Source organism: Pyxicephalus adspersus, chromosome 5 (genome assembly GCF_032062135.1).
Source record: "Pyxicephalus adspersus chromosome 5, UCB_Pads_2.0, whole genome shotgun sequence".
In the NCBI taxonomy this organism is placed as follows: domain Eukaryota; kingdom Metazoa; phylum Chordata; class Amphibia; order Anura; family Pyxicephalidae; genus Pyxicephalus; species Pyxicephalus adspersus.
This window is the reverse complement of record NC_092862.1, coordinates 24805149-24817398: the sequence shown is the minus strand read 5'-3', so window position 1 is coordinate 24817398 and position 12250 is coordinate 24805149. Positions and strand designations below refer to the sequence as shown.

At 38.7% G+C, this 12250-nt stretch overlaps 1 protein-coding gene across 2 annotated transcripts in view; it reads right to left on the bottom strand.

The window, feature by feature from the left end:
* Nucleotides 1-1078: 1078 nt before the first annotated feature.
* RBM12B (RNA binding motif protein 12B) overlaps nt 1079-12250 on the bottom strand; it is a 13713-nt gene continuing 2541 nt past the window's right edge. For both annotated transcript variants that reach the window (XM_072410913.1, XM_072410914.1), the window contains exon 2: nt 1079-5967. In XM_072410913.1, coding sequence (XP_072267014.1) covers nt 4054-5949 — 1896 coding nt within the window. In that variant the 5' untranslated portion in view covers nt 5950-5967 and the 3' untranslated portion in view covers nt 1079-4053. The remainder of the gene's footprint in view (nt 5968-12250) is intronic.

Here is a 12250-nt window from a genome sequence, read left to right as displayed (position 1 = left end):
TTCTTACAATGACTGGACTCACAGGAGGATTTTGTTAAGAATGTTGCACACACAATGAGCTATTCTTTGCAGCAAGGATCATCCACCTCTGAATAAGGATTTAGATCAGTTAGGTTCATAAATATTTGACAGAGAACTTTTTTTCTAATTTTGGTTCGGTACATTACCATAAATAATCCTAAATGAAACAACTCAGATGCAGTTGAACTGCAGACTTTCAGTTTTAATTCAGTGAGTTGAACAAAAATTTGCATAAAAATGTGGGGAACTAAAGTCTTTTTTTAATAGAATCACTTCATTTCAGGGGCTCAAATATAATTGAATAATTGACTCAAAGGCAATTTCATGGGCTGGTGTGGGGATTTCCTTTGTTATATCATTATCAATTAAGCAGATAAAAGGCCTGGAGTTGATTTTGTATTGTATTTTAGGACTAAAACCTGCTGCTGTTCACAAACATGAAATTAATTTGTGAGGTTATATCATTTTAAGTGGGTATTCATCTAACTACCCATGTTTAACCACTTCTTCAATATCTTTGGACCGAGGGGCTTTACAATAGCTCAATCATTTTGTGTATAAATAAAATGTAGAATGTGGTTGCCAAATGCAAAAGCTCCATGCTCTGCCCAACTCTGCAAGATAGCGGAAGAAAACATTCATAAATAAAAATTTAACCAAAGCTAAAACAGCTGAAAACAATGTGACCTTGGTCACAGTGGGCAATTTGTATTACAGATGTCTGAATAGGCAAAGCTTTTGAGATTTTGTTGATTATACCAGCATGTGTTTAACTTCCCTTTAAAAAAAAAAAGATCTCTGTATTGTACTGATCTGGCCAATACAAGTTAGCCAATAAAGGACATCACTTTATCATATTAACTAACCTTGTATAAAACTTTTACTACAACAAGATAAAATATCAATATAATCAGAGTAGCACCACAAAGTTTAACAGGTAAACATGACAGGCAGAAAACTAGATAGAATACTCGGTAGAAGTGAAAAGTGCGCATGCCATGTCATTCACAGAAAAATGTGTGGTTAAAACCTGACAGCAACAATGGCAGATGAAAGGTTTATTTTTTTATTCAAGTTCTTTAATTAGAATTTTTGTTTAGCGCATTTGCACGGGTACTTTCAGTTATGTCACGTGAAGCTCTTTAAAACCATTTTTAACCATAGAATGAGGCAATCGAGTGACAAATGAAGCAATCCTGTTAGGTGCTTGGAACAGTGTCCTGAAAAGCTTACAGCACTTGCACTTACCGAAACTTAACATTTAAAGGTTTGTACCTGAAGTCAGCTGATGCTCACAATAAAGATAAAAAAAGTAAAGAAACTTCTAACATAAGTGAAAGCAGAGGGACTGCTTTCACTTATGTTAGAAGTTTCTAACATAAGTGACAGGGAGAGATAGGTACCAGTTTTCTAAACACCATAGGAAACCCTCGGAAAAGCACTCGCATTACTATCTTACTGTCCCTATCAATAGGCTGCAGCGAGTGTAAGATTTGATTCAGGATATTAGAGCTGAAGCCCCAGCCATGACCCCATTTAGAAAAGCAAAGACGAATTCAGGGTGAATTAGACATACATTTATTAGGCTCCTTCTTCCAGATTATCCCCATCGCAAGTCATAAAGCAGTGCATATCAGCAATAGATATGTTTAAGATGTTTTGAGAATTAGTTGTAATGGACAAGGGAATAACACGGACAAAGTCTAAATGTATTTTTTTTTTAATACCCAAACAAAACTATTACCAAAACCTCCAGAACTATTTACCATTCAGAAGTTTTTAGTAACAAGAAGTTGAATACTTTTCACAGTAGTGAGGCAGACATTGCAGATGGCAATTTCACTTTATATGTTTAATAACTTGGGAAATGGGGGAGCTGTAAAGACTGTTAAAACGTCCAGCAACCTCATTAGTGGTCAGTCTACGAAATTCATTACCAACACAACCCGACAGCATCAGCAAAGCCAAGTGGACTATTGAAAGAAATTGGCATCATACAGAATTCCACTGGTGCACCCCTACAATAAAAAATGTACTAATAACATGCTGCTACAACTTTAGAAAACTGTTAAAGAGCACCACCTCCTCCTTAATGCTGAGGACAACCATCTGTGCACTAGAATCAAGTGTGCTCTAAAACTACAGCCAGGTAATAGTAAACAGTGCAAAAAGAAAATGATTCACACAATTGTTGAGCAATAGGTTGCAATAGTGATCCAGCTTATACCAAATATTTTTTCCCCACTGCTTTGATGCCATCACATTTAACCATTTGGTTATTAGTGCCAAGTAAGTTTGCTTGAGTTCTGAAATCAAGCTGCAGTTAGCTGAAAATCCAAATATGAAAGAGTAACTTTTTTAACTTTTTTCTACCAATACCAAGGGGAACTAAATAGGCGTTGAAAAAATGAACCAACCAAACCTCCTTTTATGACTCCTTGTAGGAGGGATCATGTGATGTCTGCCATATCCTCATCCTTCCCAGTAGCATAAGTCAACCAATATTCTCCACAAGAGATCATTTCCCAATTTTTCCAAAAATGTACATGATTTCCTCAGCTGCTGAAAGCACATCTCTTTGGAAGGTGGATTTCCCCACACCTCATAATAAGCTGTGTTTGCAATCCTCTTTTTCCAATGTCGAGCTCATTTGCTGACTTACTATTGCCCACCTTTGCTGGTCCATTCCACAAACTACATTCTGATGGCTTCAAAACCAAGGAAAAGAGCATTAAAACTGCAACAATGTTGAAACAATAGACAAAAGACCAGGATTTACTAAAGAACACATATCTTCTACCTCACCCATTATAAACCTCACATCACAAGTTTAGGCAGTAAGAAAACAAGTGTATTGTAAATTGAGTTATGGATCTTGAAGATAGTTGTAGAAAATGACAAAGGAGAACAGCAGAATTATGTAAACAAAAGTCTGTTTCATGCATCAGAATTACATGAAATACCAAATGAACGGGGTTACTGACTTGTTTAGTAAGTATAACAAAATTTCTGTATATCACAATGCGCAAAAAAAAAAAAAATGACAACTGAATCATAAATTAAAGATTTAAAAAGGTATAGAAGATGCCTAAAGATTTGTCATTTTTCCACAATGCCTGCCAATTTTAAGCGATCATGCCATTCTTTGTACCTTTGCAGATCCTTCTTGTTCACTGTATCCTTAACCCTAATGTGCCTGTTCTAAAACCCAAAATTTCAGAGGTAGCAAAGTTTTTACATGAGTTTTCCACCACTTCCCATTCAGGTAAATTATTGAGCTTGTGTAAAAATTAAATGAGGGAGGGGGTACACATTAAGAAGGTCATAGATTACCATATTTGACACTTTCAATCTTTAGAAAGACCGCTTAGGCAGTCCAAAGCGGAAAAAAAAATACATCTCATTAAAGGTTTAAGGGACAAAGGACAAACCGAAGTCAAACCACACAAAAACTGCCTCTTGTATTTAAACCTAAAAAACCTGAATACAGGATGTTACTTTAAAAAAAAACGACCCCTTTAATGGCTGAAACATTGCAGGACTTCCAAGTGGAGTTTTGTTTCCATGAACATTTATGCTAAACGGCACAAAGTCCGCAAAAGGAGCCTGATCAACTATCGAACAAATATAGAAGCAAATACGATCAAAAAAATTCTGCATGTTTCCAAAACCTTACAACAGCAATATTGCAAAGCAATTGAGATGACCTTTCCTATTACAGACTTACATCAGTATTATTAAAAATATTCCAAAGTCTGTTTTCACCAAAGAAAGAACCATGCCTGTAGATATTTTGAAACATAGTCTTTGCTAATTAAATGCCCAGACATAGGTATGGACACACAAAAACACTTTAATCAAAAATAGGTTTACAGCCAAAGAGATCAAACTTGGTTTCTATATATACAGCTTAGAAGAACAAGGAATGTTTTGATCGTCAATTGGGAAAAAAAAATCATGTAAAAAATACTCCCAATTCATCCCACTAAGGAGACGTCAATAATGAATTACTGAAATGTCAAAATTTTTTTTTTACACTCCTGTCAAAGATAAAAGAATTTTGCGTGTCCCAATGGGCCTTTCATTAAGTTCATTAACAGCAGCCATGGCCTCATCATAGTTTTCAAAGTAGACTGTGGCAAGCCCTGTTGCCATTCCATCCTTGGTGAACTTGACTTTTACCGATTCATGAGTGACATTGTAACCATAGAAAAAATCCAAAATTTCTTCCATAGTGGCTTTATATGGCAGATTCTTCATACGCACAATAGCCCCAGCTGGCCTGGCTTCCAAACTCTGGCTACGGAATGGTAAAGAATGATGGTAATCGATACTGCTTTGGCTTCCCCCATCAAACTTTAGGGAAAGTTCATCTCGACCAACAAAATCCAAGGGGTTAGAGCCTCGAAACCTTTCTGGAGATCCCCTAAAATCTCCATGACCATAAGGTAAGTCATCACGCAAAGCATAAGACCGTTCAACAGGTTCTCGTACACTATACTCATCTTTATACATTGGTGAACGAGGCAAAACATTTTCCACTGGTTTATCATTAAAGACTCCGAATTCCTTCATCTGTTCATCAGATATACGTCTCACGAGGACATCTGTATCCAAGAATCGTTGGCGATTCAATCTTTCAGCAAGTAAAGCTTGCTGTTCAGTGGGAAATTTCACTAATGCCTCCCCAAGCCCGACTCCTACACTGTCAAAAAGCAAGAAGATATCATCTTGGTGCACAGGAAATCCTGTCAAGAATCTCATCACTTCATCTTTGGTTACATCAAATGGAAAATTTCTCAAGTATATACATCTTTTAATGGGAGAGTGTTCTCTACTTGGAAAATTACCAGGTAGACTCTCCATTTTGGGGGGAGACTGAGTTTCGTAGGAATCTATCAAATCCAACATTTCTTTCCGAGGAATAGGAAATATGTAGATTGGCCGACCATTAAGATTGCTTTTATGCAAAGCCAGGCACTTTTCATACTGCCATTCGCTTTTTACCATTACAAAGCATTCTCTGGATTTGTTCTGGTGTCTGTAGAACAAGAACTTTATCTGTATATCAGGAAGGTCAGGCAAACCCAAAAAATGCTTAATATCTTGTTTCTCCATATTATATGACAAATTCTTCAAGTGTAGATAAAACTGCTGATTTTGTGGTGATCTGGACCTTGACCTTTGTTTTCTGGGTTGCTTAGGATGTGGTCCTCCTACTTGCCCACCAGCATTAATCCACTGCTCTTCATTTGCCTTTTTTAGAAAAATATATCTTTTACCAATATATTCATTATGACGGCTCAGAGCAGCATTTGCATCTTTTGAACTTCCAAATTTCACAAGACCATTTCCATTTCTATAGCCATTTGGACGTAATAGGATTAGAATTTCAACCACATCTAACTCACTAAAAAATTTCCTGATATCTTCCTCTGTTACATTGTAAGGAAGCCCACACAAATACACATACACATCATTGGCATCTTTAGAATTTTTCACTTCTCTTCTGTCATACTTTGCTGTATACGCTTCATTGTGTTTAATACCACTGTTATCCAGACCAGGATGCGAGATTCCTTTGTCAAATTTATTATGGCCGACTCCTTTCTTTGCACCAAATGTATCATTACCAGGTGGTACTGCAGGATGCTTTCTGCTACTTCTACGACTCATATCCAATGTATTTTGCATTTCTGTCTTGCTACTGAGAAAAAGCTGAATGTGTGCATTCTTAATAATACCACCCGTTCGACTCATAGCACGTCTGGCATCCTCATCTGTTGAAAATATAACGAAGGCTTCACCAATTTTACCACCAATAATATGTACACCTCCATCAGGTATATTCAATCCAGAGAAGAAATGACGAATATCAACCGAACCAGCAATAACAGGAAGCCCCTCTAAGCGGATCACTACTGCCATTCTTTAAAGAGTTTACACCTGCAAACATAAAGAAGTACAACAAAGCAATTAGATCATTAGATTTAAAATGAAAACCCAAAATGCAACTGCAGCTTATGGGCAATAACACCTATATTGTGGCCTCCCCTGCCAGCCTTATACCATCCTGTTTTTAACCCACCAGGATATTGCCAAAAAGACTGCAGAGCCGCTCATCCAACTTTTCTTATCTGGACCCATGCATGTTACGTAACTTTCTAGTCAATCCTATGGAAAGTTCATAATAGATACATGGGGCCAGCCAACATAATCATGCTGAACAGCTAATGGGGATATCCGGCTGCTGCAACTGAGACAGCACCAGGAGAAAGTGGTAGATGGAGAATGGGAGTTCGGAGATGGAAAGCGTCAATATAAGTGCATAAGATGCAGTTACACTTAAAACATATCACATTAATGACCAACATCTATAATAAACAACGTGCTCATCTTCAAACAAGGGAAAGTTTATATATCAAAATGCAGCACAGGACACACATTTACTATGCCAAATACAGAAATTAAAATTGTAAGTTTCTCCACCTCTAGCAGTTTATTGGCAGTTCTGTACAGTCCCACAAAAGAATTACATTTATTGATATCTAGTAAATTTCAAGAAGAATATGCAAACAGGTGGTAGTTCCGTCCATAAACAGCCCCAATGAATATTTATAGAGGACATTCATAGATGACAATCCATTCAAAGGGGAAAATATTTGAAGTACAAATCAGACAGCAAAGCAGATTAATCCCATGCGGCAGCTATATCTTCTTTGCAGTTCTGAAGGCTACTGCATTATAGCTGATCGGTCTACAAAATCCCTGTGCACTCCATCAGAGACTATAGTTAACTCTACTTGCACCATCTCTCGTCATACGCCAACAGTCCTGACTTGCTTACCTTTGTCAACACAAGGCTACCAGGTTACCCATGCCGCATCAAGAAGAAAATGTGACTCGCAACTGAAACTGAACTGGCCTGCTTGGTTATATTTGTCATAAAAGTGTGGTCTTGCACCTTGGGGGTTGAAGCACATGACTTCATACACATGTGTCAAAAACACAATCATGAAAGGGTATGTAGCAGTCAGAAAATGTGGAAACCTAACTCCATCTCCATTGCAGGTCTGCAATAAATAATACAGAAGCAGCACATGAATCCAACTTGGTAAGATGCACAGTGTATGGTAGGATAGACAAATGAGCAGAGTCACACAGATAAACTCATCAATCTACTGCTTCACCTTTTACTGCCCAGTCATGAGACAGAATTTCTTTCTTTATTTGTGCCAGGCCATTAAAAAACTTGATTAACTGAAACTAGAGAATATTCTTTTTCAAGAATATTCCATATTAGTTTACTAGAGAGGGCTTGCAGCAAACAAAAATTTCAAAGGGTCCTGAAAGACTGCCATTTGCTATTACTAATAAAACTAAATTTTAATACGAAAATAAAAATGACAACCTAGGATGGAAACTGAATTCCTATCAAAGAATATCAAATAATCCAGTTTGCTTCCAAATTTATCCAGCAACCAATTTGCAGCTGATGGTAGGAAAGCAAAGGAAAAAACTCAGTGCTGGATGTTCCCAAATATTTTAAAAAGACAGAAAGGAGGAAATAATCACCTCTGTGGTACATGGTAGCCACCCTAATGAAAACTGAAAATATATCTAAAGATTACTATGTTCAACAGGAAGAGGAGAAAAGGTTCCTTCACTAAAAAGCATGTTATTCACATAAGGATGAAAAGCCTACTAAAAATGTTAATTCATCCGTTTGCAACTTCATGGATACTTCAGCAAATGGTTTATATTGTGGTCTCATTATACCACTAAAAGTTGGAGCTACAGTTGCCAAAAAGGTTTTAATTTTGTAAATGCTTAGAAAACAGTTCTTAAAGTTTTTCCTGGCCAATCTTAAGGCCAAATGTGACAATTATCTTGTCAGATAACTTCTTGCCTGTCAGTATTTTCTATTAAGGCTCCATGCCTTGAGGCATGGTTCCTTAAGATGTAGATGCATGATCTGATTCTTTCTTATAACAATCCAATTACCCTTTAATGCAAGGGGATTTGCTCAGGATGCCTGTTATGAAGTTCCTCTTGCACTGATGTGGGAAGCCAGGATGACTGGTTCTTTTTTTAAATATTAAATCCATTATCTGGATACTGCCAGCATACTGGTTCTGGAGTAGCAAAGTACTTGCTAAGACATGTACCCTTATAGCTGACATTTGAGGAGACAAATGATTTTTCTCCTGTGCAATCTCTTGCCCCAGATGAGCTCACCAAGTATTAGCATTTGTGGTAACCTTGGTTTAAATGGTATATATCCAGTCTAAATTTGACATGATCACTCATGAGACACCACTGGGTAGAAAGGGCTATAGGCCATGCCATTCCTTAATACCTAACTTTGTAGGTGTCAAGAATATGCTTAAACCCTGGTTGTCTTTAAGGACCTTGGAATGGGCATGGACGTGGCTTTTCCTATAGCCAATGAGATTGCTTCCCTCGCCCACTTAGAGATTTACACCTCTATTATGAATATTTTCTTGATCAGAACTTGGTAAGTATTGCAGAAATACTACTGTGTTTTAGGACTTTTTTTTCCTTTTCTTAGTTTGTGATTAAGCCAGGTTCTTAAAATAAAAAAAAAAATCTGTTGGTTTGATGTTCTTAACTAGCTCTTTTATGGAAGTTCAAAACACAGAAAACAGTCTAGAGATGGTCTAAATTTCTATTCTATAAGATTGCCATACGCCTCTCCTATTCTTTACTACAAACCATAGTACTGGTTGGTGATATTAATGCATAGAAATCTGGAGATTGGCATAGATGTTGTGCTGGATTGACATGAACGTGTCCAGAGGGAGTGTACGGTTTATACAATTTCCATACAAAGCATCTGCACTTTACAACGTTTTATTTTTTATGTTAAATCAAGAGGTTCCATGGCTATATCCTTTGCAAAAAAATAAATAAAATAAAAATACATACTCTTTCCTGGCTAGTACTTTGGAACATACACAATCAAACATGTTGGAGGCATCACCCCACCAATCCAGAGTGGCTGATAAGCTTGAGAGATATATATGGAATAAATAAAAGAACAGGCCATCAGTAAATCCTCACTACCCTTGAAGCATACACTCTAATAGCCCCTGTTTAGAATCTGCAAGGTTCAAGTGGTCTGTCCTGATCTCTCTCAGATGTTGGAAAGGTTTCTCACCTCTGCAGCAAACTTTATTGGGTAAGAACAAACTAGCATATGAATGAGATGTGTTGATGAAAGAAGGAAAAACAGGAACCTTAAAATCTGTCTCGCTGTTTTCCTGCAGTTAGACCAAGCTACTTGTCTAGTGGATTGTTCTAGAGCAGGCATGGGCAAACTACGCCCCGTGGGCCGTATACGGCCTAATAGGGATGTTTCTCCGGCCCGAGCAGGGTCAGGAAAAGAACACGTCCCCCGGATCTGAACCTGCGTTGGGAGAGTGGGCGGGTTGGGTGCAGTGCCACAGACCGCCCACTCTCCCATCGCAAGCTCAGAGCCTGCGATGGGTGAGTGGACAGGCGGTGTCCCTGAACACAACCCGCCCACCCTCACCATCCCCTCTGCAGAGTCAGATCTGCGATGGGAAAGTGGGCGGGGTTATGCCATCATGACATCACATTCAGTGGCGTCATGATGGCATAACCCCGCTCACTCTTCCATTGGCCTGACACCTCTGTCAAATTTTATTTCAGATTGTGGCCCCTGACTAAAAACGTTTGCCCACCCGTTCTAGAGGATAATGAAGGGAAAAATCTACTAGATTGTAAGCTCTTCGGGGCAGGGTCCTCTCCTCCTGTATCACTGTCTGTATTAGTCTGTCATTTGCAATCCCTATTTAATGTACAGCGCTGCGTAATATGTTGGCGCTATATAAATCCTGTTTATTAATAATAATAATAATAATGTACTGCCTATAAAAGCAGATATTCTGTCTTTTTATAGAACAAGTCAATCATTCTGACCAGCTAAACCATCTGGGTACTTGTGCTTAAATCATGACCAACAAACCTGTTTAGGAAACGCATTAATAAAAACACCATAAAAAGAGCAGCAGAAACATATAAATCTAATTAGGGTAAACTGCAATCATTTCACAAAACGTGTACTCGTGTAGACCTTAATACTTTAAACTTACCTGTGAAAAAAAAATAACAGTTAATTTAAAATGGATTTGTAAAACACAATAATATAAGTTAAAAAAAAAAAAAACAACATCCTCTGCAGTGTTCTCCCACCAAATTTGTTTTTTTTTCGGCCCAGTTGGTCAAAAAGCGGGCAAGGCAACATGAGAAAAATTAAGTGCTCCCAGTTGTTTGTAGGTAAGGGGGTGGGCAAATTTTTTTAGTCAGGAGCCACAGTCTAAAATAAAATTTGACAAAGGGGCCAGGGCGATGGGAGAGTGGGCAGGGTATGCCATCATGACGCCGCTGAATGTGACGTCATGATGCATAGTTCTCCCCAGAGGTCTTTAGCCGGTTGCTCCGCCCGGCTGATTTGAATATCCCGCCCAGCTCTCCTCGGCAGCTTTCATCCTCGGCTGCTCTGTGCTCTGTGCCATCCGTTCAGAGGATTGTGCTGCTGCCGATGAGAGGTGAGCACACAGTTCAGCCTTCATGTGAAGGAGACACAGGCAGCCCCGCCCCCATCTCATAGCACGAGCTCGGATTTCTATTTTTAAAAAAATCTGCCTGTGAAATGTATCCACTGTGTATAAAGTCTGCATGTCATTCTGCATCCTCACAGCTCTGTGTACAAACCTCCATATCTCCTAAACTGTATGTCACAATGACCTGTAATTTTCAGGGTGTACAGGGGACCATCATGAATACTGGGTATCACAATTTCAGTCCCCCAGCTTTAAAGAATTTCAAGATATCGGGGTCAGAAATCTAAAAAGTTATGAACATTGAACTTTGGGGTTGCTGTTTCAGAGGAAAGTGCAACTAGGAGTCCTAAATTGAAAGTGCAAATTGGGGACCCCGGGGGCCACTAACATAGCAAGGAGCATTGGGGTGGGGCCCCTAAATATATGCCTACCTGTCACAAATCTATACCTATGAAACTACTGTCTGCTTCTCTTCTTTGGACACCAATTTCTCTGAGAGTGGGGGTACAAAACTGAAAATACAGGTGCAAGTGGAGGGCACATTCTCCCCTTACAATCTCATTACTACAGCATCATTAGAACATAAAACATGGGCTTCCCTGCCCTGTTACACATTCCTGTCCACTTATCTAACATTCTGAACTTCAATTGGGGAATGGGGAGGTGTAACAAACCAAAAATATAGGTTCAAGTGGGGAACATCTGTGACTAACATCCCCTAAAACTTCATCACTATGGCATCATTAGAAAATGATCTCTGCCCACTAAATGTTATTGAGGTTGAGGTACAGGAAGGGTACAGTCATGTGTAACAAGGAAGTGCATTTGGATGGACAGTTTTTTTAATGTTGTAAAGATGCCATGGTGATGAAAGGTGATCGCCACACGTGTCTCCCACTTCCACCTATATTTTTGTTTCCCTGCACCTCTTAATTCTGGAGAAATTGGGGTTTGAGGTAAGATGCAGACGGATGTGTAACAGAGCAGGCAGCACATTCTGCTAGGTAGAGATTTATGTTCTCATAATGCCATTGTAATAACATTTTAGAAAGGTTTAGCCACAAGTGTCCCCCACTTGCACCTACAGTTTGTTTCCTATGCCTCCACCTTGTACCTTAAAAATTTCAAGTTAATACAACCAACAGTTTAGGAGTTATGAAGGTTTGAACACAGCGAGTTGTTAGGCTGCAGAATATGACAAGCAGCTTTTACACTCACATTGCTATCACACTGCACTGCCGATGACATTATTACACACTGCGGATAAACTTCACAAACTGTTTTTATATAGAATATGGGCAGTGATGAGAGGGGGTCACTGTCTGTCTTGTCCCCATCTGATATCACATGCATGATGCTATTAAAGCATCACCACATTTTTAACATTATATTAAAGAGTGACTTTCTCTGTTATGTAATGGAAAAATGTGCGTTTTTTGTTTTTCCACTTTTGTGGAGAGGACCTCTCCCCTTCAGTCTTTACTGCCATTTCGGTAAAGCCTGAAGGGGAAATCCGCAGCCTCCTGGGATATTTGTGTCACATATCCCAAGAGGTTCTGCACTGCTTCTTGGGTACATGCACCTTCAGAGGATTTCTTATAATGTAAAAAAAAAAAAAA